At 36.8% G+C, this 26,323-nt stretch overlaps 1 protein-coding gene and 1 pseudogene across 1 annotated transcript; both read right to left on the bottom strand.

Annotated features, from left to right (window-relative positions):
* Positions 1-2,346: 2,346 nt before the first annotated feature.
* LOC131800168 (putative protein-lysine deacylase ABHD14B pseudogene) lies at positions 2,347-7,109 on the bottom strand (annotated as a pseudogene).
* A 542-nt stretch (positions 7,110-7,651) lies between these two features.
* LOC131800112 (uncharacterized) lies at positions 7,652-25,718 on the bottom strand. Its single transcript, XM_059117796.2, has 42 exons — positions 25,558-25,718; positions 25,401-25,461; positions 24,296-24,348; positions 23,472-23,545; positions 22,936-23,005; positions 22,263-22,349; positions 22,081-22,179; positions 21,629-21,689; positions 21,494-21,546; positions 21,251-21,394; positions 20,693-20,779; positions 20,388-20,438; positions 19,996-20,073; positions 19,839-19,899; positions 19,278-19,330; positions 18,765-18,908; positions 18,287-18,373; positions 18,108-18,170; positions 17,411-17,471; positions 17,213-17,265; positions 16,994-17,067; positions 16,713-16,782; positions 16,490-16,579; positions 15,919-15,981; positions 15,477-15,537; positions 14,979-15,031; positions 14,777-14,850; positions 14,340-14,409; positions 13,337-13,423; positions 13,055-13,105; positions 12,878-12,938; positions 12,645-12,697; positions 12,118-12,191; positions 11,883-11,952; positions 11,399-11,485; positions 10,908-10,970; positions 10,228-10,288; positions 9,866-9,918; positions 9,530-9,603; positions 9,237-9,306; positions 8,429-8,515; positions 7,652-7,808 (listed from the first exon to the last, which is right to left on the bottom strand). The coding sequence occupies exons 1-42, from the start codon at positions 25,643-25,645 to the stop codon at positions 7,741-7,743; spliced, it is 3,042 nt and encodes a 1,013-aa protein (XP_058973779.2). The 5' UTR covers positions 25,646-25,718; the 3' UTR covers positions 7,652-7,740.
* Between the last annotated feature and the right edge of the window lie 605 nt (positions 25,719-26,323).

Here is a 26,323-nt window from a genome sequence, read left to right as displayed (position 1 = left end):
CCAGCTAATTTCAGAGCAATAACTTAAAACAGAGCTCGGTCACAAATAAATAATCTGGATAAAATGAAGGACAGAGAGTTAAATTGCAATTTTTCTTATGCAATTAATATTTTAAACTTAATGTCAAAACCACATCTTCAAGTATAAAAGGCCAGGCCCCTGCGGCAAAACTTATTCAAATAATTATTCAAGTAATAGGTTTAAAAACTTACTTATATTACAATGACAAGGGAAGTTTATATGTCGATCTTTTGTTTGATTGGTCAGTGAGATAAATGCAAATTAACCACACTGTTGGCGAATATTAATACTCTATGGCGTGTCATGATAACAACATAATTGTAGTTACACCCTTCCAAGGCTATATTCCTCCGATTCAAAGTTCTTCCTTCAAAGTTTGTGTAGCAAAGGATGTAAAGTAAGTTTTCGTGTGATCTTTCAACCGCCCGATCGTCAAGAAGTTGAACAACGTTTGACTTTAGTTTTCTACCATGGTGAAAGGTTCCCATTTTTGTACTGATATTGGTCTCTTCGAATTCGGATAAAAGCTCCTGCTACAATTTATGCCAAAATCTGTAAGAATTAAAGCTTTTCCGCGCAATTCAGAATGAAAAACGGGGGTACAATACTTGATTAATATAGTCATGATTAATTTAAGTAGACATGACCAAAGAAATCCACCTCTGACCCTTCGTGACATCAAGGGATCAGAGTTTTTCGAGGGTCTAACGTTTCGATACATCCAGGCATCGGGAGTCTGAGTTTTCGAGGTCTGAGTTTTCGTCACACCCTTGCGGTAAATTTGGTGTTTGAGGTCTGATTGTGTGTGGAGTATAAAAATAAATTTATTCACAACAACAAGAACTGGTTTTAAAAATGCAACTGATGTTTCTCTTAAGTTTGTCATAAAAGTTTGACTGTTTAAAGATATTGAACCAAGAGATGACGATGGTTATCAATCGGTGTTTGTTCAATTATCATGCAAGTTTCTTGTAATATGATGACGATTCCTTTCCCATTGGAGGCATTGTGAACCTCACTGAAATGAGCATCTTTTTAAATGTACTGTCATTTGAAATGAGACTGACTGCATGTTTCTAGTCTAGATACACCATTTGTTGCAACCTCCGAAACAATGATGTACTTCATCTCGTTGTTGGGATGTGTGAGTTTTACAATATGAACTTTTATTTCAGATTTTAGAGTAATACTTGAGGTTTTTTGATCCACTGATTAAACTTGACTCTTAATTCTAATTATTTCGGTGGCTTGGATTTCCATGAATGAAATTCGCTGAGCTATATTGGAAGTTTGACATCAGCCATTTGACTCTTAGACATAGTCTATATTCTTAAAAACAAGAAATTATAAACAGTTTATAGTCTCTTGGGTCTGTCCTGTAAAATGGTGGGCCTACTTCTAGGAAATTTTGTCAAAGAAATAATCGGAAGAATTGGCGGAGTTTGCATGATGTATTTGATCTCCTGTTGCTCTATGTACATATTGAATCAGTGTGGTTTCCGGTCACGCAAATATTACCCTTGTTCACTGTAAATTCTCATTGCATTTGCATCTGATTGGTTCAAAATGGTTCAAGACTTGATGTGCTAAAAGTCATCATCTTGTAGGCCGGAGTGCCACTGTAATTCACACCAGAGCTTGACTTAAAGGTTTGTTTACGAACTATAGTGTTGGGGGAAAATATCATTTGATCAGTTTGACTCCAGTGATTCCTCTATTGTAGTTATCGGTTATGTGTCGACTTTTTGGACTTTGATTCAATATTTTAAAGTTAGCCTTTACTTTTATTTTATCCCAATTGTGATAGCCAACAGTATTTTAGAAAAATAACCTTAATCAGAATGAGAGAAATTAAGACATTTGATTTTGCGAGCTATCGAACAAATACCACTTTGCCTTTTAATCCAAAGAAGGCTAAAATTATTTGCCATCTTTTGGTGTTTGAATCATTCCTCCAGATTATAATCAGAGATGTGGATCCAAGCTCGAACGCAACTGTCCAGCTAAGATTAACAGCTTGCGAAATAGAAGGGCATGCAGTTTGTGTGAATAATGACACATTCAGACAAATCCAAGGGGAAGATGGTCGTTTTGCTGTAGGAAAAATGAAACCTAGATTTTCACTTTCCATTTATTCATTTGCAATCTTTGTCAATTTTTTTACTTCACTTTACATAAACGAGTTCTAAAAAATTTCCTCAAAACATAGTTGTGGATCTTGAAGAAAAATAGATTTTGAAATTTAAATCACTATAGAAGCTAAAAAATAATCTACACAAAATCAAAAAACCCTTAAAGGCACCTTGAATGTTGCATATTTGAATGCGAAGTACGTAAAAAATCACATTTCGAAGGCATAGAGATTTTAGGAATCCGAGGCATAATTTACAAAGCTATTTAATTTAATAGAAAATAATAAGAAAGAAATATATCAACTTTGTCGTTGCTGAAGTTTTTTCGAATATCGCATGTTCAGTTTATAGACCTTTTCACAACCGATGTGATCAGGTGTTTATCTTAGTATGTAGCAAGTAAACATACAAACAGATGTTCGTGATTTGAATACTGATTTAATTTACAGGATGAGTGAGGGAAATTTTAAATGTACGAAGACGAACCGAGGGTATCTTTAACACAATTTATGTTATGAAAAATTTGTAATAATAGATAACGATGCTATAATCATAATACATTTTAATTACGCTAAGTTTTAATTGTAAACTGCTAAGGCGATAACTTACAGGTCAAAATTCCTACTTCGAGGAAGGGATCGAAAGTGTAGCGAGTAGACCCTCTGCTGAACAGTGAGTAGCTCAAGGCAACTGATATTTGAAGCTAAGAAGTGGGTTCCGTTATCAGATGTTAAAATCGTCCTCAGCTCTACTGATAAATCTGAGGAGCGAATGCAAAATCTATCACGACTGTTCAGGAACTATTCGGCGAAGAATCCTAACAATAGTGGAGGGGTTGTGTTGTCACAATTTAATTGAGTAGCCTTTCAAAGAGTGAGGAAAAAAGTGGAGTGTATGAGAAACGTTAAAGAATATTTCAGAATATAGCTGTCCGATTTATAGGCAGAAATTCTTTTCCGAATTAAAGGTTATATTAATGCCATGTAAATCGTACACGAAGTCCATCAACCAGTGTCAGTCTCATTCAGCAGTTGCCAATAATGGTAGTTAGCAGTTAATTTCAGAGTTCTGACCAAGGGTTTTCTGTTCTCTCCTAGATGAAGGCCACTTTGATCTTGTCACTGTTTGTTCTTTCTGGCGTTTTTAAGACTACACCTGCAGTCAACAAAAGGCTGAGGCATACCATGGACTTGCCTTGGTCACGTTTCATGAAAGGCCTCGCCCGTCATCAGGATCATAGAGATGTTTCGCTCCCCCGGCATGTGTCGAATCCTTCGTGGTCGCGTATGATAATGAATTCTTTCCATGACCCGAGAGCGTTACCCCATTGCTGCGACAAACCACCATACCACTGTTGGTGTTGCCAAACTGGGTGCAATCTTCAGTAAAAGGCTGTTAAGGATGAAAAGTCGTCGCAACAATACGACGATTACCATCTTCCATCATTTCATGAAAGCTGAGATAAACTCACCAAAGCTTTATCTCTCAAGGTGTAACATCATTTTGATATTAAAAGGAAAAATATGGTTTCCTCCGTTGCCTTTCTGAAATAATTGTCTGAATGCTGTCTTGTTATTGAAATATTCACAAATTTTGATATAGCACAACGTACTCGTTTTTTTTTTTTGTTCTCTTTCAAGTGTCCTACTTTCTATATCAACTGATCAAGAGAAAATGATGGCGTCATTATTTTCTCTTGACCTGATCGAAAATGTTTGCTTGGTCCCAAACTACTCTACCGTCGTCGAAACATGCTCGTCCCTAAATATCTTACATATCTTTCCAGCAATCCAAGGGAAAATACAAGAAAAAAAGGGGGTTTGAATTCTAGGAATTAGGTTTCTTCATTCAACATTTTACATAAGAAAGGACTGAAATCAAATCAAAAGAAAGTTTCCACCCATCGGTTCGCGAGGCGCCAGATATGTAGGATTACAAATGTTTATCATTGTAAGCGCCTTTTGTAGATCTGAAATCTTTTTTTTTTTTATATATATATATTTTAGGCTAAAACGTATTTCGTGCACTCAAAACCAAACTCGTCTACCCAGCTACTTTCAGCCCAAAACTTATAAAATAGAGCTCGGTCACACATCTAAAATGAATAATCTGGATAAAATGAATGATAGAAAGTTAAATTGCAATTTTTCTTATGCAATGAGTATTTTAAACTTCACGTCGAAACCACATCTTCAAATATAAAAGGTCAGGCCCCTGCGGCAAAACCAATTCTAATAATTATTCAAGTAAAAGGTTTAAACACTTACCCATTTTATGATGTCAAAGGAAGTTTAGAAGCTGATCTTTTGCTTCATTGGTCAGTAAGGTATGTGCAAATAAACTACACTCTTGGCCAATATCAACCCCGTATGGGGTGTTATGATAACAACACAACTGTAGTTACGCCCTTTCAAAGTGACATTCCTCCAATTCAAAGCTAAGTTTCCTCCTTCAATATTTTATATAGCAAAGGATCTAAATTAAGTTTAGTGTGATCTTTCAACCGTTCGATCGGCAAGAAGTTAAACAACGTTTGACTTGAGTTTTCTACCATAATAAAAGGCTACCATTTTTGTACTGATATCGGTCTCTTCGAATTTGGATAAAAGCTACGGCTATCATTTATCCCAAAATCTGTTAAAAGCAAAGCTTTTTGATCGCAATTCGGAATGAACGTCAGGGGTAAATTTTTTTCTGAATACAGTCATGATTAATTCAAGTAGACATGACCAAAGAAACGCTATCTCTGACCTTTCGTGACATAAAGGGATCAGAGTTTTTCCAAGGTCTGACATTTCGAGACATCCAGGCATCGGGAGTCTGAATTTTCGAGGTCTGACATTTGCTGCAGCGTCCGAAACAATCACGTATTTCATCTAGTGGTTTGGATGTTCAAGTTTTACAAAATAAACCTTAATCTCCGATTTAAGAGCAATTCTTGAGACTTTTTGATCCACTAATAAAACTTGACTCCTAATTCTAATTATTTCGGCGGCTTGGATTTCCTTGAGTGAAATTCGCTGAGCTATATTGGAAGATTGACATTAGATATTTCTAAAGACAATTTCACAACGATTGTGAGTTCTAGATCTCGGTCAAGAATTCTGTTATGGGATTATTATTGATTAGAATTAATAAAAAAAAGGTTGAAGGTAGAGAATCCGACTGTCATAGTGTGTTTCTATGGCCGACACCAGATATCTGACTTACCACTCCTAAAGTGCTTGATACACAAACTTCCATTAGCGAATCACAAATGATGATTGTTTTCACGATCAAAACTTGAGTTCGTTATCGTAATTTTCGCAAAGCATGCGTGATAATAACTCGGGCGGAAGATGCAAAGGGCGTTCGCATGAAGCTGAATGTTTTGTATTTCCAAGGTTAAGAGGGAAGAAAATTATGGTTGTTTTTTGGCTCATTTAAAAGAGGAAAGCTTTGAAAATGAAGCAACAGGTGTTAATTCATTTTGTTTTTGTTTGTTTGTTTGTTTGTTTGTTCGCTGGGGAGGAGGGTGAGGAATAGAGCGCGTGTTCTGTTTCCGATGTGGCAGCCCAAGATTAAAAGTTCTCCATTAAAACTGCATCAAGACTCCTAGGCCGTTTTTCTTATTTAGAGCGTTAATGTAAGTTTAACCATTTCGTTAATTTCCTCAAGGATGAAGAACTCCTTTATCCAATCTGCCCAAAAACTCGAGGAGTAGTTTATGAAAGGTTGGAGGATGATCTACATAACACGCATGCGTCGCATTCCTGATCATATAAACCTTGCGATTGGGAACATGCCACAAGCTGTCTAGAGAAGAAGTGCTAAGCATTGTTGGATCTTTCTCCCCAAACAAAATCAGCATTGGGACCAAGAGTTTCTCATAGTCCTTGAGAAAGTATTGCGAGGTGCTGGAGGGAGCCATGGCAACGAGTCCCCGGAGGATGTTAGGGTACGCCATCAGTAAAGGCATGGCGTACTCTCCGCTTTTCGAAGGCGCAACTAAGACAGGTTGATGGAGATCCAACGCAGTGAATAAATTTGTCATATAGCCCAAAATATCATCCCGTGAATATGGAATATTTTCATTGTCAGAATTCCCGTGTCCTGGTAAATCCACAGCTAAAGCTCTATATCCTAATTCTGCTAGGATTTGAAATGTTCCAATATTGATCCAAACTGTCGAGGTCAGCCCCATACCGTGCAGGAAGAATACAGTGAATTTTTCATTATCCTGGTTTTTCGGCCGCACTTCCCTATAAAATGTTTTCCTCGCATTTGGTAAGATGCCCTCCCGGTAATCGACGATATCACTCGCAACTAACGCATTCTTTCTTCGAGGATCTGGTTTACTGTTGAATAATTGGATGTGTCCAAGTTCGTGGTCTGAGGGTTTTCCCTTCATTGCGTCATTTCCCTCGCTAGATGAGAGACGATTTTTATCGCCTGAGACATCCATCCCGTCCACAGAATCTGTCTTAAAAGACTGTTTTGCAGCGGATAACGGATTCGGCGTGGAGTGAGTCTCTGCCATTCGTGTCAAATATTCATGGCTTCCATCCTCTCGTTCGTTGTTGGAATATTTCGCCAGGAGCGAGCCAACTCGACCCTTTATTTCCACCATCGGATTACGTCCTGTGTTGATGTAATACAAAACAAACACGAAAACGAGAGCAGACACCAAAACTGCCACGGCGATTTTTAGTTTCATCCTGGTCGTACGTCGAAATAAAATCATATTTGAATCCCCTTCTTCAGACTGCATATTAGTGATAATTATACGCAGGATAAGGCCTGTACTTAACTCGAGTAAGGGGCTTGTGTTGCCAAGATGCGCTGAATATACGAATAGCATTCGTCTGCTTTAGGCGAACTTGAATATTCATCTTACAGAGCTGTGGATAATATCTTGACAATAGAAGGAAACTAAGCTTACTTCTCTTTTCCAAACGTAAAAACTATAATGGGAAAGAAAATGTGCAAAGTACAGAACGATAGAGATACTCCTCTCGTAAGGTTGTTTTTCAAAACCACATTGTCTTTGACAATTATGCGTTAGAGAAGAAATTATGCAATACGAAAGATCTAACTCTTCATTTAAATTATTATTTATGTCGCAATTTCAGATTAAAAAAAATAATATCACTACATACAATAGCTGATGTTCAATCAAATCAAAACACTCTATGAGTCCGTCGAATTTCAAAAATAAATTAAATTTTGGATTGAACCTTTTTCAAGAATTGGTGCTAGATTTTACGCTACTTGGCAACGAAAAACATCTGCCAAACACGATATTAATTTTGTATAAATATCGTCGATATCTCGTTCCCAGATTTCCAGACTTTATTCCCGGCTTTTCCTTGTGGTTTGTAGCTTGCCCAAAGCGAAAGAAAGTACACACTGTACAATACAAGGCAAGCTCTTACATTTGCTGGTTCGGAAGAAAAATCGCAATAACCAATATAAGACAACAATTTTATTTCAACTTTAATTTATTTACGAAAACTGGATTAAGCTGCAAAAATCACTTTAGAGTTTAGCAAACGTCTAAAAGACCTAGGAAATGTTATTCGAGTTATCTATACGAAGTACTTTCTCCTCATAATTCATCTTTAGGTCTTGTCATGGTTTTGACTTTGTCTACAGCTTTTTCTATGGATCTAACGACTGAAAATCAAATATGAACAGAGAAAATTAGTTTTCTAACTCATTCATTTTAATGATTAATGTCCTTTTTCTTGAAACATATCTTGAAGTTTGATTTGTTGGCGTTTCAAACAACAATTCTTAAAATTAACACATCTTTGAATGAAATCATGTGAGTTTTAATTTGTATTCTTCATAAACTTCCTGACGACTGCTTCGCGTTTTTACCGTAAAAAAGGTTTTATATACATGTAATTTACAGCCAAAATCGTAAAAAAAAAAGGTTTGTGCGCGCCAGTTTTCGAAGAAATGACATAAAATACGCAGCCTCTAGAAATTATCAAATTTTTCGGTATCGACTCAACTTATTTTTAAGTTACCATGTTCCCACCAAAGTTGCAGCTCCATTTTCTGCATATAAAACACACACAACCCACAATTTTTCTATTCGCTCTGACAAAGGGCTAACGCCCGAAACGTGAGCTTAAAACTCTTCACGGTGGCCAATTTACGTCATCAAATCAGTTGATAAAACCAAATTATCTTGCTACCCCTCCCCTCCCCTCTCTCCCCACCGACGACATAGCACCACAGTTATTCTTTGGTTATTCCCCTTCATTTTTAAATAATAACATCTTTACCTGAATGTGGTTCCCAGTAATAATATTTGCTTTCTTTGTATATAGTACCAGCGTTGACTATTTTCTCCATAACATTACCCAAAGGATCTAATCAAATTTAAATACAGTGTTAATTAACCTTTCGTTCAGTAATACCCCCCCTCAGAGATCCATAAGATTGTGAATTAGACTAAAGAATGTGCTTTTCCGCCAGGCCAACGGCCTTTGGCTGATCAGCTTGGCTGTTTTAGAGGCCAGTTTGCAAAATAATGTATCAGAGACATTACAGCTTATTTTGACCGAGTGTTGTTAAACCAAATCAAAAGTCAATCATGGCAGAAAAAAATCTCATAAACCTAAAAACGAGCAAATGTTGGAAGCGCGGGAAAGCGCGAGTGACTAGGTAGGTAATAGTTTAGTTTTTCATTTTGATTAGCAAATCATAGGCTTTGGTGAAGTAATTTAATAAGATCGCGCATAAAGGCAATAGCCAATTGAAAATTAAACCACTAAGGGTAGCTTCGCAGTTCATATCATTACTTTCTGAGAGTGAAAGTGATTCAATGTATTTTTAGATAAAATTAATACTTACCTAACAATGATCTTCAACCGAGAAAGTGAATTACACTAAATACAGCTCAGAATTCATGTTTTTAGAATGTCTCTGAGATGAAAATTTAAATGCGGCTTTCACCGAGGTTCTCTCATAATCTAGTTATGGTAAGAAAAGGGTTAGGGAGAAGACTGCAGGGTAAAAAAGTAAAAAAAAAATAATATCAAAGAAATTTTTTCTTATATTCTTTGAAGCGGAATAAAATATAGTACAAACCCATGAATAAGACCCTTGGAAAGTATGCTCCGTCAATATCAAACTTCTTTTGGTTGTTATCAAATTCGTCCTGAAAAAATAGATAAAAACAACATTGAATTCCTCAGTGGTTACCGTGACACTCAACTTGAGATTGCTCCAAACTACAAAAAGAGGAATTACAATTAAATGTCAATACAGAAATGATTTTATGTCCTCGGTGTTCAATTTTCATGGCAATTTCCGATGACGCCGGGAATTACTCAAAGCTAGAGGTAGAAGCTCTTTGAAATAGGAAACTTATGTTGATTTACCTCTACGTTGACCATGACAAGTTCTGAGCTCAGGTCTTTTATCTTCTGGGATGCAGCAAATTTTGGTTTAAAAGCTGAAAAACGATCGATATGAGAATTCAAAGAGTAAGTAAAATTCAACCAGTTTTGGCATTCAATAAACGGTGAATTTATGCTTCCAACAGAATTTTAATGTGAGGCAGCTGCATAAAATATGTTTGTTTGATAGTCAAGTACAAATTTCTGCTATTCAATCGTCATAATGTTGTTACAAACCTGAAACATGGCCAAGATTGGCAAACTGAATGAGTTGATTTTTTTTAATGAATTAAGTACATATAAGTCTCCATCACATACCCTGACAGGCACTGCACCAGCTTTTATGAATAAAGATCAGAATTGGCTTCCAGCTTTTAAAGAAAAAAAAACATATTTTGATCATCATTAACAGTGAAAAAGAGATGAGATTGTATTACTCACTAAGCCCTTATTTCTTACGAATTTCCTCCTAAGCTAAATTTAAATCACCCCTGATTTGTCGATTTCGAGCCTAGAGATAATTCTGAAAAAAAAACGATTGCACTTTTAAACGCAGCAGGCAAATTATAAATCGAACACGCTTTATCATGCATTATTTCTATTTTTTTCCCTTGAGGAATCGGTGTGAAGACTGAATGATTTCGTAGTAAAACTAACAAAACTGTTACAAAGTTATTCACCTCTTTTTTGCTTCAACATAGGCATCTTCTAACTTCATCCAATTAATTTCTTTTCCTAAACCTGAGAATAAAATCACCAATTAATCATATTACATTAAGAATTTTGCAGCCATAGTCAACATTCTCTGAAGAGCGAGAGTCAACCTACATCATGGCAGAATATCATTACTTAGAGACAAATAGCAATTTAACACCAGCAGGGGTGGGATGGGGGAAGGATCGGAGGATTTTAAGGGGATCAAACAACTTTCAGCAAGGAACGGACGGAGAATCAGTCCTCACCAACAGAGTAAAAGGGTAAAAGGGGGAAGGAGACTGTAGAAAATTTACTAATGCCAATTAACTGTCAACGGAGGGATCGTAACAATATTAAATACAGAGCTTAACGAGGGGATCAGATTTTATCCTGACACAACTAAAATCTTCTTACCCTCCCCCCCCCCCGCGCGACAGATAATGACCGAACCCTTATGATCAAGAATAGTTTTGATCCCATCATGGTGCTTTTTTGATAGATTTCATGAAGATATTTTGAATTTATTCCGGTTTCTCCTAGACAATCATTGCAAACAGAAATAACTTTGCTAAAAACTTGCTATAAGTAAAGGCACCAACGGTGAAGATATTGGAAAGGATGAAAGAAAGATTTATTATGGAGAACAGAAAGAGCATTATCTCACCTCTATCCAACGAAGGCGGCGGCTTGATAAGTTTCTTTAAAGCGGTTTTCATTGTATTTACCACTTCAGAAGAAAATTGAATAGTCAGTCAAAATGTTTGTTAATATCAAACGTGTGCTTTTTATCTATATTAGAAACAAAAAATACTATGCTTTGGATCTGAACACAAATTGTCTCAATGGATCTTCGTAGAAATGTATGGATTATGAAAAATTTTCCTTTAATTCAATCCAAGTTCGTGATCAGCAATCCGAATGAATAATGAATCTTCCATATCCTTAGCCAATCCCTTTTTTTGTGTGTGTTTTTGTTTTTGTTATTGTTTTGTTTTTTTTGTCATCTTGCCGAATAAATTTTTGCTGTTATCTACAAGCTGAAGAAAATTTTGCACGTATATGCTTTAAACTGTAACGACTGACATCAGAATTCATTTGAAAAATGACGCCCTAAATCGTATAGCACACGATGATTATATTGTGACCGATACTTACATTCCTCGTCATCGTTGTAAAAATACTTGAACTTTATGAACTCGAGGTCCATATTGTGAAGATCTCTTTGGACTTTACCCTCGTTACCTGTGTAAACAAACATATACAACGACTTTAGAATATGAAGCCTTCTCTTATGAATCTCATATTTTCATCATTGCACTAAGGGCAATTTTCAATTGAGCGCCAAAAGTAATCCGGGACTGCTTTCGTTTTGCTTTACTTTACTATGTGACTGGTTCAGAAAACTCGTGCCACATTTTCAGCCAATCAGATGCAAAACTGAAAATAAACACGACTTGGGCGCCCGCGTTTTTCCGCGCTTGAGGTGGTTTTGAGTTCTCATTGGTTCCTAAAGGTATTTCCTTTCTTTTCATTGGCCGTTGCGATAACTTTAGTTTTGGTTTAACGACACTTACTTAAAAGCGTTTTATATACCTTGTCATGTAAACAAAGTAATTAGTACCCTCTCGGAAGGACTTACTCAGGAAAAAGATTCGAGGGAAGTATTTGCCATCCACATCAAACTGGTCATCCTTGGGTTCTTCGTCGTCCTACAAAAAGTGCAAAAGAAAAAGATGGTCGTATTCAAAGCAGTGGACACTGTGGGATAAAATCAAACATTTTAATTTCCTTAAGTTCCTATGTTCTTTGGTTCTCAAAAGGAACTCGACATACCAACAAAATTTGTGTTCATAGTCAACAAATGAATGCCTTACCTCCACGTTGATCATGACGAATTTCTCGCTGAGTTCAGCAATTAGTTTAGATTCTGCTATAAATGGTTTCAAAGCTGAAATAAAAGCATTAAAATGATTATTCCTGAAGAGGGTAAGAGATAAGAGAACAAACAAGGCTTTGACTGGGTCATAATCAGTTCATAACTCATGCGCCATCAAGATCCAGTACACCTATTACACAATGGCGCATTAGGCGAAAGCGCCTTAATGACATGTAATCACCCCTGTTTGTATAGAAAAGAAATAATCAATGATAACCTGGTGTGCCCATAAATTTTAGGAAAACCCGCCTGCCGTCTTAATTTCGCCAACCCCACCTCTAAACACTATAACGCAGACTCTAGCTTTTAAGCTTAAAATCTATTTTTAGCTCAATCTTTTCAGGTAAACACCGCTCTGTAACATAATTCCTATCGAAACGTTGGCTCCCTCCTCAGGCATCGCTTAGTATTAGTAAGAAGAGAAGTAATTAAGAAGAGAAATTTAAAAGATAGTGCTTGTTCTACCTTTACACGCGCCACACCACGACTTGTGTATGATAAGCATCACTGGTTTCTCACTGGTAAAAGAATCAAATCATGAATTGCAAGGTTTATCCACGATGTATGTACAAAAGACTCATAAAAGGATTCAGAGGTTTTAAATTGGAAGTGAATATATACTTTAAGCTCGGCGAAGCTAAAATCAATGTGAATCCATCCAAACGAAAGCTTCAGCCCTTCTTCATTTTGCCTATTACCTTTTCTTTGCTTCTTCAAGACCTTTTTCCATTGGCATCCAGTTAATCTGTTTACCAAAGCCTGTCAATAAATGCAAATAAAACTGTTACAAGTGCGACAAGTAAAAGGAGGAATATGCTGTTAAGTTCATCCACTCGAAAAAAAATTGGATTTTGTTATCATATTTGTATCCATACCTCTGTCCAAACCTTCTGTTTCTGGTATCAGCTTTTTCATAGATTTGATGACTGCAGGCAAATTAAAACAAGAAAAATGGTCACAGTGAATACAGATGGATAGAAGAAAATTGAGATCAACTCGCACAGAAAATTTTACTTGAAGCCAACCGCGACGACTTCATAATTTTTAGCTTACCTGTATGTTTAATTTAAAATAGAATGCGTTAACAGACCAAGTTTTTAAAAAGACTGCCTCAAGCCTGACGTGAACTGGAGTGAAAAGGGAAGTGATTTACTTACTTTCCTCAGCTGTCTTGTAAAAGTATTTTGTTTTGTCAAGAGAAGTGTCTTCATTATCAATTTCTTTCTTCAATTTTCCATCGGAATCTGTGAAAATGTAGGGTCGACCAAACAAATGATAGTTTAAAAATATATACTTATAAACACTATCATGAAGTGCATCACTCAAGTTTTCAACATTTAGTTGCATCACTGTTATTGAGAAAAAGGAGGATTTTTGGCAAAATGAAGTGTAGTACTCAATGCCCGTATTGCTTTTCGGACTAGTTGAGGTTTTTGTAAGTTTTGTGATGGTGGGTTCAACTAAATACGCAAAAGGATGAAGGAGAAATGAACAAACACTTTCTGGCAATACCCAAAAAAAACATAAACAACAACACCAACAAGCACTTTGCAACCCAAGGGTGCGTATATAAAGGTTAAAAACTGTTTCCTCCCCAATGGCCTTAGGAATGTAGATTGATAAAACACCATAAATAACAACAATAATAATCAAAACACCATTACAATACGCATCTAAGAGAAATACATATAAGGAAACTAAAACGAAAGCCACTTTTCTTCTAAAGGGGTTTTTGCGTGATGAGGGTTTAAGGGTTTTTAATTTTCGCGCCCTGTGTAAATACGAAATTAAAACCCCCGTGAACTGTGAATTTTTTTTGCTTTTCACGATACGTGAACGTTTAAGTTTCTTATTCGATTTTTCGCGGTGCGTTATTTCTATTTTTTGTGATGCGTGAAACGTGCGCAGGCGCAGGACTCTCATCCCTCCTCCTTTTAACCCCACTCTAAGCGACAGTGCGTTTCCTTGTTATTTTTTTATGGCTATCATAACAACCCAGTCGACAGTGTTTGTGCGTCTCATATTTTTTATCTATCATCCTGTGACTACAAAATCACCGATGGCTCTCTATGGTGAAACTTCCAAGGAAACTTTATCTTAATCAGCTTAATCATAGTAAATATAGTGGATAGATCAGAAAAAACTTGAAATTTTTGTTACCCAAGAATACAATTCTCGGAACGTAAGATCCATCAGCGTCATATTTTCCATCCTTGGGGATTTCGTCGTCCTGAAAATAATGCTCAATGATTCAGTATCGTAAATAGAATATACCACACAAGTGAATTGAACTTTTCGCGCGCGCTGATTGGGTAATTCGGAAGTGAATAACGAGCACTATTCACCTCCGAACAGGAGTTGAGACAAAATCATCAAGGTTTAATTTGTGACCATCTTCCGGTATGATGAAAGAAATAGACTAATTTTTTTGGAATTTATGTGGTATATGCTAAAAGTGCCTGAAAATGGCCCTTTACATAGCACCACTGTTGCATCATGTCATCATGGCCCTTGAAAATAAAATAATGCATACAGTGAAACCTTTAAAAATATATATCAATCTTTTTGATTCCATAATATTCAATTACAACTTTTACCTCAAGGTTGACCAACAAAAAGTTTTTGCTTAGCTCAGCGATTTCCTTGGATTCAGCAATTTTTGGTTTGAGATCTGAAAATGGATAAATGCCATAGGAGAGGTAAGCCGTGAGATAAATGATTCGCATGGCATCCAAGAATGAACTTAAAAGAATTCCACAAAATTTAACACCTAATGTTTCTCTCGCAAACAGAACTGACCTTGACTAATCTGACACCAGCTTTTATGTAAAACCATCATGATTGGCTTTTTGCTGAAAATGGAAGTAGGCAAAGAACATACGAAAACAGAAAAGACGCAGTAAATAAATAAAGATTGTTAGGTACCAGTCATTCTTTAGTGCCTGAGGGGGGAGGTGTCGGAGTGTGTTGGAGTGTGGTTTTATCACGATAAAATCTACTTGATCCCCCACGAGGCTCTGGAGTAATTTTATCCCCCCTACCCTCCCCCCCGAAGGTTTTGATAGAATATAAGGTTTAAAAAATAGATTCGCCAGAGCAATTTTCTTTCGATAACAGAAGTTTAGCCATTCAAGCGGAGATATTTTTTTCGTAGGATAAAAATGTAAAAATTTCCATCTACGATGACATAAGATGCCTATCTTGTTCTTTGTTCGACCAAGAGTCCCTCGGTTTCAAACTAAGTTAAAAACATTGGGTTTAAGATGAAAATCTAATTTGTAAGATTACTGAACTTACGATACTTTAGCTTCTTTTAGAACATGATCAAGCTTCATCCACTTTAAATGAGCACCAAAACCTAGAAAAAGACAATACTTAATGGAATATTGGTGGAACAACGTCATTACAGAAAATATCGAATGCGTTTCACATAGGGTGTGGAAATCTTGGAGACCATGCTGCATAATAATGGCTTGAGTAACTTCATGATAAACAAATTGGTGTTTTCGTAGATGTGTTGTCTGCTAGGCAGTTTAGGTATATTATTGTATTTACTGTATAAAATACTAAACAAAATTTCCCTCGTAACAAAGAAATGTTTGACGAACAGAAACTTGGTCGTAGGGAAAGTTAAGGATATCGATTTTCTGATCATGCTGCGAAGGACGAGAAATAAAGCCCTGATTTGTGTCATTGCTCATTAAAATTAACATTGGCGTTAAATAATTTCGTGTATTACCTCTGTCTGGGCCAATTCCTGCACTCATTTCTCTCCCGAGAACTTTCTTCATCATGTCAGCGACTAAATATCAGCAACGACAGAACATAAATTGCATGAAAATGTCAGTGTCGCATACAATTCGAAACAAAAACCCCTTAACAAAGATCAGAAGATTAGAAATTTCCCTGTACTCCTCATACAAGATGAAAGCAAGAAGATGGAAAATAAACGCTTGTGTATAATCTCTTGATCCTAACTGCGGACATCACTCCTGAAACATGCATCTTGCCCAACACATGCGGTAACGTTCGAGTTAGAGATTATCAGCAGTTATGACATGACTTTGAGTCATATAAGTGTGCACAGAGATAAGTCAGTTGTTTTGGCTTGCAAAGAATTGATTGGTGTTTTTAATTGAAAATTATCAGATGTAAGCCGTGTCTAGCTTGAAAAGTGATCATTCGTGGAATAAGAAGTTGTTTCACGAAATGAGGGTTTTAAAATAAGTCAGTTTCGGAAGAGAGGGGAGCATGTAAAGATGTCATTTTAAAGGGATTTTATCGATTAAAATAACAGAAGAATGTCTTACTTTCCTTGGGTTCTGCATAAGCATATTTGTAGTCCTTGAAAGACTTATCGGTGTTGTGAAATTCCTTCATAATCTCACGCGTGAAAGGATCTGAAAAACATCGAAAGTCAAACATGAGCGCGTGCGTCAGTTGTTTTACCAAGGTTTTACCACAATTTCTGAAGCCTTTAGGGGAGCCTTCACACAGGCCAAGAAATAAGACGAGAATTTTTTTTTCACCTACCCAGGAAGTACATTCTCGGGGCATAAGCGCCATCCACGTCAAAGATGTCGGCCGTTTTTCCACTATCATCCTAGTGTCAAATAAACGAATTAGGTGAATATTTTTGTCAAAGTAAAAAATGACCGCATGCGTTTCCATGTGAGAAACGTTTTTCCAATCCTTCTCGTTTAAATAATATTTCTTCTTGTTATTATTGTTGTTGTTTTTGTTGTTATCGTCGTTGTTGTTTGTAGAAAGTATTAACCAACCTATGCACAGCGGATTTAATTCAAATCACTTACTTCAATGTTAACCATAACAAACTGTTTGCTTAACTCCGCAACCTCATTGGACTTAGCAAACTTCTTCTTCAAAGCTTTGAAATAAAAATAAAAATCGTCTTTAAAAAGGAATGCGAAAGAAACTGATCATATAGCTTAATGTGATGAAAAAGAATAACAATACTTGGATTTAACGAGAATTACAAGACGTTCTGCTGTTTTGTCGCAAATGCTTCGTACCTTTGCATGCTCCACACCATGACTTGTGAATTATCAACATCAATGGCTTCTTTCTGCATATTTCACGAAATGATTTGTATTTAGGGATCAGTCTTCATTAAACGGCTGAAGAGGGTGGGTGTTAGAGGTTTTGGGGGGGTATCACATACTTTCCAGGGGTAAACGGAGGGGGATAAAATATAAATCATTTTCACTTACTCTTCTTTTGCTTTTTCGAAACCCTCTTCAATCGATGTCCATGTGATGTCTTCGCCCCATCCTGCAAAAGATTACAAAACGAGTCAGCACTGAACGGGAGTTGATGATTTCGTGGTGACGTATCGAGGAGTGTAGTGGACTCAGCTATTTGCGCCAACACGACTTGCTTTACTGTGAATTCTGTCGCCTTCTCTTTCTTTCTAGCGATCTTGCGCACTAGCCAACAGTTTCTCTTGGAACAGGAGTCTCGTTCCACTAACGAGTCATGAGTTTATGCTGTTCCGAAGAAGGTCGATTCTTGGCCTTTACAAGCTAGTTTGTCTCGGTTTTTATAGACTCGTTATATGTTTGTTGACTTTATAACACTATTTTCGTTATTCCCAAGTTTACGAAAGGTTAAACGGAGGACATTGTGGCGAGGTTAAAGCACTGTTCTAACCGTTCAGTTTAGCTGAGTGTCAGGATCTTAAGGAACACTTAGCCACGGTAACAGGTATTGTTATTCAGCAAAGAAATGGAGGAAGTGATCAGGCTGCATAGATATTCAAATGTCGCTTGCTTAAATTTTTTCATCAATAGCGAAAGTTTTTAAGATTCTCAACCGAAAGCCGCAAGCAGCGACTCTTCCATCTTTCAATTAGCAATATGGTTCCTGTACATAAAGAAGTAACAGCGACAATTTTTCAGCCTTACTTACCGTGATCAGATACTGCCTTTGGTTGATCCTCAATTTTCAAAGCTTTTTTCATCGCTATCAATACTGAAAGACGGCACGAACGAAAATGATCATTCTTATTACATCATTGAGAATATAAAGAAACATTTTGGCTCAAATAGATTTTCCTACAAAGAATCTCAACTAAATGTTATACTTACATTCTTCTCCATCCTGGTAGTAGTATTTCACGTGTTTATGTTTGGTTCCCTCGTTCCATATGTCTTTTTGCACTTTACCATTAGGATCTGATGAAACGCAAATTTCAAAGGCCGAATCTCAGGGATTTAGATGTGAGAAAGTAAAAGAATTGTTTCCTGTTAAGGTAAAAATCTCATATCCCCGCATTTATTAGTATCCACCTGGAGCTTATCTTGGTTTAATAGCATGAAGAGACTAGGAGTATTACTATTCTCAAGCTTGCCTTATTCGCTGATACCAATTTATACTCCTGGGTGGAGAAAGCCACTGTGAAAGTAAAATGTTCCACCCCAAAAAAATACACTGACTGACAAATCAAAAAGTCAAGCTGACCCAGCCCACTCTCGACTCAGAGTCCAGCGCTTTAATCACTGAGCCACCGCCTCTCCCACTTCCGTAATTGAATGTTTTAAGCTAAATTAAGTACATTGATATTACCTAAGAAGAAAATCCTCGGCACATATTTCCCGTCAACATCAAATTGCTCTCCTTGCGGTTCCTCGTTATCATCGGTGTTGACCATCACGAATTTTTTGCTGAGCTCACCAAACTCTCTGTGCTTTGCCAGCTTCGGTTTCAAGGCTGAAATAACAATATTTTCAAATAATCTTCCAAACGCCTTCGAATTTACGTGGCTATAACCATTTCATATTCATCGCTCGTGATTGGAATAATTATATTTTTTCAAAACAAAAGCCTAACGCAAGATCTTAAAATCTATCATTAAAAGTGGGGGAAAAATTTTCTGTATATTTTACGTTGTTTAATTTATGGTTTATAAGCTGAGATACTGCATAAAACCTGTAAACTAATCAACGTCAAACAGGACTCGGAGAGTTACAAGGAAAAATATGAACAAGCCATAAAAACATGTGGCTTTTATTGAATAATAGTATGAATGATTTTTTAGCTATTTGCGGAGATAAAAACAGAAAGGAACCATTAAAATACCTTTGCATGAGCTGCACCAGGATTTGTGTATAATCAGAAGCATATGCTTATTACTGCAGAGATAAGACAAGGTTGATTCGGTTAACTCCTATACAAATACAAGTATATCATTGTGAAGCAAAAAGATGAATAACTGTCAATCATCTTAGAACCCGCGGTGAAGTAGCCCCCTTCGGCCCCATCTTTTGTGGCGTCATGCGACGGTCCCTAAGCAACGACACGAGGGAGACAAGCTGGGAAGTTTCTGGAGACTGAAGATATATTTGTTGGGAAGATCGATACATGACTCTACATCCTGGCCTCAACAAGAAATTTGACATATTCAACAGCATTCCATGGCAATTGTGGTAAATTTTGAGTTTTTTTTCGTCGTTCTTTGTTTATTTTCTCTCTTTTTATTTCTGTTCGTTTTGTACCATAGACTGACTCTTAAGTTTCGCCATTGTTCTTTCGTTTTCCCCTTTTCCTTTCCTATCAAAAGCTGATTGTCATTCTATTCTACTAAACTTTCGGGCATTAAGCGATTCAGTGACATGAAAAACGGTGGAAAAAGCCACAAACCTTTCCTTTGCTTCCTTTAAACCCTTCTCGTACGACACCCATTTAATATGATCACCAAAACCTGATAACATGAAAAACAATTAGGCCATAACTTTAATTAAAGAAATGTTTGAAGCCATACCACAAAAATAGAAGTAGGAAAGCGTGAGATGAGTACCTCTGGACAAATTTTCTTTAGGTTTCCACCATGGGTCTTTCTCTTCTACGTCCTCTCCTTTTTTGTCTTCTTTTTTTTCTAGAGTATACAAGAAGAAAAGACCAAGTTAAAGTTGAAAATGATAAATTGACCAATCGTTTATAAGCTTGCCATGCGTACAATAATATTGTCATACTAAATTTCTTGGATATGATAATATGATGTAGCAATATTTCCATATATTAAAGTACTCTGAAGCCAAGGGAACTCACTAATTATTACCTGAACATCAAATGGCATGAGATGGTCATTGCTTGTGCAAGTTCAAACCTTATCACAGCTATGAACTTCATGCATTGGATATAATCCTATGCACAAATCATTTTGATGATAAGAATTAATTTGTTTCTTACCTAAACCTCCAGTTTCCTTCATTTTAAGAGCCCTTTTCATCCCACTTATTACTGCAACGAAGAGAAAAAAGGTGTCTCTGCTTTTGTCTCCTTGTTCTTAGTTATAATTTGCCGATCAAGTGCGTTAACCCGCGTCATCTTTAGAATTCTCGAATCTAAAACATAACTGCCCATAAAGCGTGAAACGCTTCCAAAAGGCTAAAACCTTTGCTTGAAGTAGCTCTATGTTAAGAGTGTAGACAGCAGAAAGATTAGTAACTACAACCACAACGAGGAAGAGACTCAGGCTAAAACAACAAACATACGTTCTTGAGGACCACTGTAATAATATTTGACGTGAGGATGTTTAGTGCCTTCATTCCAAATATCATCAACTACTTTTCCTTCGGGATCTGCAAGGTAAATTATAGAGAAAAGGAAAAAAATTTAAAGCATGATCTAGCCTTCCCAGAATCCAACTATTAGTTGTGGAATGATTTGTTTGCTCAGAATCTGCTTTTATTTAGGTTTCTACTGGCTGTTAAGTGTTCGCTATAGAATAACGAAGGAGTTAAATCGGTTTTCTGTAATTTTTTGATATTTCGAATGGTTGGTTAAACTAGCTCACGCGTTTTACGTGAATGGACATGCAAGAAACTTCACGTTAATTAAGAAATGAGATACATTATGAAGAACAGAAACAATTGGGCTGTTAAGGGGCTAAATTGGAACTACAACCAAGCAGTGTCAAGATATTCCCGCACATTAAAGGCGTGGTTGACTGATTATATGTATATCAAATTGTTACTTCCTTTCCTTTTTCATGAAAAGCTAAAAACTGCTGAAAAACAGGTGGACTTTTCAACACCAGTGAAATCACTTACTCAGAAAAAGAACTCTTGGGATGTACTCGCCATCAACCACAAACTGGCTTCCCTTCGGCTCTTCTTCGTCTTCTGTATTTACCATCACAAAATGCCTGCTCATTTCTGCAAACTCCTTTGAGTCAGCAAGTTTTGGTTTCAGGGCTGCGAAGATTTAAATAAGAGGTTTCATTAATCCTCCCTCTCCAAGGATATGATAAAATGAGATCAGATTGTGGATGCGCTTAGCTCGAAATGAATTACCTTTACACGAACCACACCAAGTCTTGTGAATGAGAAGCAACATCCACTTGCCACTACAAAAAAAAGGAACTTAAGTTCTCCCAAAGTAAACATAGATGAAAGGAAAATGGACGTAGTTCAAGAATACGTATTTACCTCTGTTTAATTTGCTTTAATCCATCTTCGAACGTCACCCAGTCTATACGGTCTCCAAAACCTGTGCGACCGAAGGGAGAAATTTAATTGCAAACTCAGTTAATGCTATTGTTGTATTCCTTATCAATTGCATTAGACCAATTCTCACTCTGGCATTGAAAAAAATATTACCCCTAGTTGCATTGTCCATGTACTGTAATTAACCCTGGGACTGGTTGAGAAAACTCGCGCCGCATTCCCTCTCAACCAATCACCACTAATAGCAACTTTTTCATTTACGGTTTCGCGCCTCCAGAAATTTGTTTGTTTTAATTCGATTTCCCTTCGCCCTCTTGTGATTTTGGCCTTTGTTTTCATTGATCTTATGGCCAGCTTTACCAGTTTTGACCAAACAAACTTAATAGAAGTGTGCTAAAGTATTTATGAGCAGCAGATGTCGACGTTCTTCTTACCTCTTGCGAGAGGATTGCTTTTTACGGCTGGTTCTTCAATTTCTTTCAGTATATCGCTCCCTTTGGTCTTTTTCAGGACTGACTTCATACTGTCAATAACTGTGAAAGACAAACCAAACAAACAAACAGTCAAGTTCCCATATTGACAATTATCAGATCCCCACGTTTTTTTATTCACTTACTCTCAGAGGTTTTCCCATAGTAGTACTTAGTGTCTTTGTGTTTCCCGTTTTCATTGTAAAATTCTTTCATGACCTCTCCTTCTGAAGCTGAAAAACAAAGACAGAATTTTAAATCATTGCACTCAGCTGCACTAATTTTAAGTTGTGAGGATAGAATCGGAAAAAGAACCAGACAAGCTTTGAATCAAAACCCACCCAATCAAACTTCACCCCTATAAGGTCATTTTTCTTCGAACGTCACCCAGTCTATACGATCTCCAAAACCTATGCGACCGAAGGGAGAAATTTAATTGCAAACTCAGTTAACGCTATTGTTGTATTCCTTATCAATTGCATTAGGCCAATTCTCACTCTGGCATTGAAATAAATATTACCCCTAGTTGCATTGTCCATGTACTGTACTTAACCCTGAACCATGTCCAAAGTAATCAGGGTTGCCCTAGTTCTTCTTAATTTTGCCATGTGATTGGTCCCGAAAACTTGCGCCGTCCTCTCAACCAATCAGATGTAAAACTAAAAAAAATTGCGACTTTTTCATTCGCGTTTTCCCGCGCTTCAAGCAGTTTGCCTATTTTGATTATGATCTCTCATTGGCTTATGACGATGTAAACCTCTTTCTGATTGGTCGCTGAGAAAACTGCTCTATGTTTCTAGAAACTAACACAAAGCTTACACAAAAACAAGATCCTAGGAATATATCTTCCATCTGGGCGGTACTTTTCCTCCTTTGGCTCCTCTTCATCCTACAGCAAAAATCAACTATTTGTTAGTGAAAGATCGTGTGAATTAAAGACATACAGAATACATCAACGTATAATTTATATATATATGGGCCTGAAAGTGCCCCTAATTATTCACATTTAGGAATAGATTCACAATGACATTTGAAATCATCACCAACTTGTTATTCTATAGATCAGTGTTTTTTCTAACTTGATGACTGCAAATTTTAAAAAATGGGAATGAGTGGCTTTTACTGAGCCAGAATAAGATGTTTCTTAGAGGTTTAGTGTAACTATGGTTACCGTAGCTTTTTCCGTTGACAAAATTACCATAAATTGTTTATTTAATGCCAGCTACATTTGGATTTTGGAGTCTGTCATTATCAATCCATCAAATAATGGGTTTCAAGAAACAGGGAGATCGTTTCAAAGCTTTTCAAGTCCCCTTCAAATTCTTTGCAATTTTTTTCAGGTCTCTCGAGCTTACCTCTACATTAACCATCACAAAATGTTTACTCAGATCTGCGATTTCTTGAGAATTCGCGAAGTCGGGCTTCAACGCTGCGAAGAAGAAACTTATGTTGGACTGTAAAGGTTTACCAGCTTGATCAACTCCCGCGCCATTGTAAGGCACTAGGAGTCTGATCAGGAACTTTTATTCACTCTTTGAGTCTCTGTCTCTCTCTCTAATTCAGCCTGAAGTAAATGCTCTGAAATATCCTATCGGTAGGCATGTTTGAAGTTACGGTACAACTGACCGAGCTAGAGTAAACGTATTTTGAGAGCGCTAACCCAAAAAATTTCACGAGACATTCGAAATGACAACGAAATACTTGAAAAACAACCAATCTTCTAGAGAAAAAAACTCAGCAAAATTTCCCGTTAAGGACTTTCACCAAGGTCAAGGAGAAACCCAAACAGGACTAGCGATGACGATTATCGTACTAGAATTACTAGAAGCCCTATTACAACGGTCAAGGACTCGTCACTCAAAAGGTAAAATTAAATGTGTGGTCTTGCAGCGCATAACTTGCAAACCAACGCTCGCAAGACTCGCGCATGGACTGCAAGATAATCAAACAGGCCTAAACGTTTCCCAAACACTTAGCCAGAGCATTCCTAATTTTAGTCATTCATAACACATAACAAAAGCAAATCAGAAATATTTGGAAAAATTAGCACGGTGTTTTTATTATTTCCATGATTACCTATCCGAAAAGAAGTATATTTCCATTCGATGAAGAGTTTAAATCATATTTTCGCTTCACCTTATTTTTGTAATTCAGCAACAAAGTAGAGAGAATATTTTACCTTTACAGGCTCCACACCAGGTCTTGTAAATCAACAGCATTAGTGGCTTATCACTGTGAAAGGAGGAATTGTATTTTTCAAGTTTTTTGTGATTTAGTGTAAGGAAAGCGTGGTAACCTAAGAAAATTGGAAAGTTACAATTACGCATGACCGACGTAAGCCGCATCGATAGAAGGTAGATGTGAGCAAGTAGTGTATCAGAGCATCCTTATACGTTTATCATAACAATGTATCGGCCTTTTAGATCTGAGTTTGAAATGGAGCCTCTCTTCGCCATAACAAGTTTTGGAATTTTTTCGATTTGAAGAAATGACTATGGCACAATCTAAGAGAAACGACTTGCAAAAGACTTTTTCTTCCCGATTATAACTATTGTTATTCTATGATCTACAGTATAGATAATGGAACAACCTGTCCTCGCAAAATGTCGCAAGTCAAAAGTTGACATCTACAGCTCTTGCTTAACTAAACAAAGAATTCGTTGTGTTTATAAATCATAAAACAACTATCAAACAGAGAGTTTCTCTTTTACTCCATGTCAGCTACTAACAGTGAATCAATCAAATAGAAGCGTACTTGCACATGAAAACTTGTTGTAACCGTAACTGAAGTTGTTGAGTTCTTTCGCCAGACTCTATATAATGTAGCTTTATTACGATTTAATACCACGTGACTATGGACATCTCCTATTCTCTGAGTTCCACTGACTTCAATTTTAATTCCTTCTAACTTAAAAACAGACTTTGTGATGAGAATAAACAGAGACTAGGGACTGATTTTCATAAAGCTCGAATAAAGTTGTTAGCTAATTCATTTAGACCAAATGCAAATTTTCCTTAATTGAAATCTCACCACGGATTTGATAGAATGCTCCTTTGTATGTTTCGAATTTCGATATACACATCAACTATCCGATATACTTTTCGAAAGTAGATGTAAAACATAGGAATCTGAGTGCTTCGTTTTCATTCATACGATAATTGTTTCAAGATCGATTTGCAACATTTCTACTGATCAGAAAGAGCGCCCCTCAAAACACATTTTGTTTTATTCTTCACTCCAATCTTTTTATTTCATTGATCATTAAAATAACTCAGTTATTTACCTCTTTTTCGCTGCTTTCAAACCATCTTCCAAAGTTTTCCATTCTATCTTTTCTCCCCAGCCTGAAAAATTCAAATTCAAGGCAGAGTCACTCAAAACATTTATTCTAACTGCTTTCAAAGAAGTGAAATCATAACGTGAATCTAAAAATTCCATACCTCGATCAAGAGGTGACTCGGCTTCGAATTCACTGCATTTACATATAGCTAAATTGAAAAATAAAACTAGGGCTAGAAGTTGCCTCATCTTCAAACTGCGTTCTTTTAAAGTTGAAGACTTCTTTCTTTTACTGTCTGTCTGCGTTTGCAAGAAATACTGTGCGGTGAAGACGATATTGTCTTTGTCCACCTGCTGAATTTCCTGGTTGGCCTATTGGACAATGCGACTTAAAGTATAGAAGATCGTAGGACTAAAAACTGGTAACAAGCTCCTGTTCATTAATAATTGAGTAATTCCTTTTTTGTGAGGGAAATTCAATTGTGGTGGAGTTGAAAGACACACGACTTTTTGAGTGGAATTTTAGAAGCACCGACTTGCAGAAAACTGGAGTCAGTCTTGTTGGTTGCGGCTGGCTTTCCTCCTCCACAAAGAATCGTACAAGGCAAAAAATGAAGAAACTCGTGGAACTTAGAGATTACCAAAGTGCAAGTGCAAGGGAAAATGTTCGACATTTCAGAACAGAAAATTGCCCAATTTGTGTCAGGTTGCGGTTGATTGTCGTTTTTCAATATTTATCATCTTTTTCTACAGGTAAATGATGGAATAATTTTGAAACTAAAAGTGCTTGTCCCTATTAATTTCCTGTGACACCATGGATCGCGTGGAAGACTGGGATGAGAAATTGAAGGTCCGCGTGACACTTGACAATGAAGAGCCTGAGCTCTACTTCTCCTAATATGGCAATCTCGTGAGTTGTCCTACGCA

Source organism: Pocillopora verrucosa, chromosome 1 (assembly GCF_036669915.1).
Source record: "Pocillopora verrucosa isolate sample1 chromosome 1, ASM3666991v2, whole genome shotgun sequence".
In the NCBI taxonomy this organism is placed as follows: domain Eukaryota; kingdom Metazoa; phylum Cnidaria; class Anthozoa; order Scleractinia; family Pocilloporidae; genus Pocillopora; species Pocillopora verrucosa.
This window is presented reverse-complemented; position numbering and strand designations above follow the sequence as displayed.

Excerpts from the sequence above, each read along its gene's own strand:
- LOC131800112 (XM_059117796.2), bottom strand. The coding sequence starts at position 25,645 with ATGAGGCAACTTCTAGCCCTAGTTTTATTTTTCAATTTAGCTATATGT. Across the intron at positions 21,547-21,628 it reads TTAAAGCAAATTAAACAGAG|TGGCAAGTGGATGTTGCTTC; the intron begins GTAAATACGTAT and ends TTTTTTTTGTAG. Across the intron at positions 11,486-11,882 it reads CCCTCGAATCTTTTTCCTGA|GTAACGAGGGTAAAGTCCAA; the intron begins GTAAGTCCTTCC and ends TTGTTTACACAG.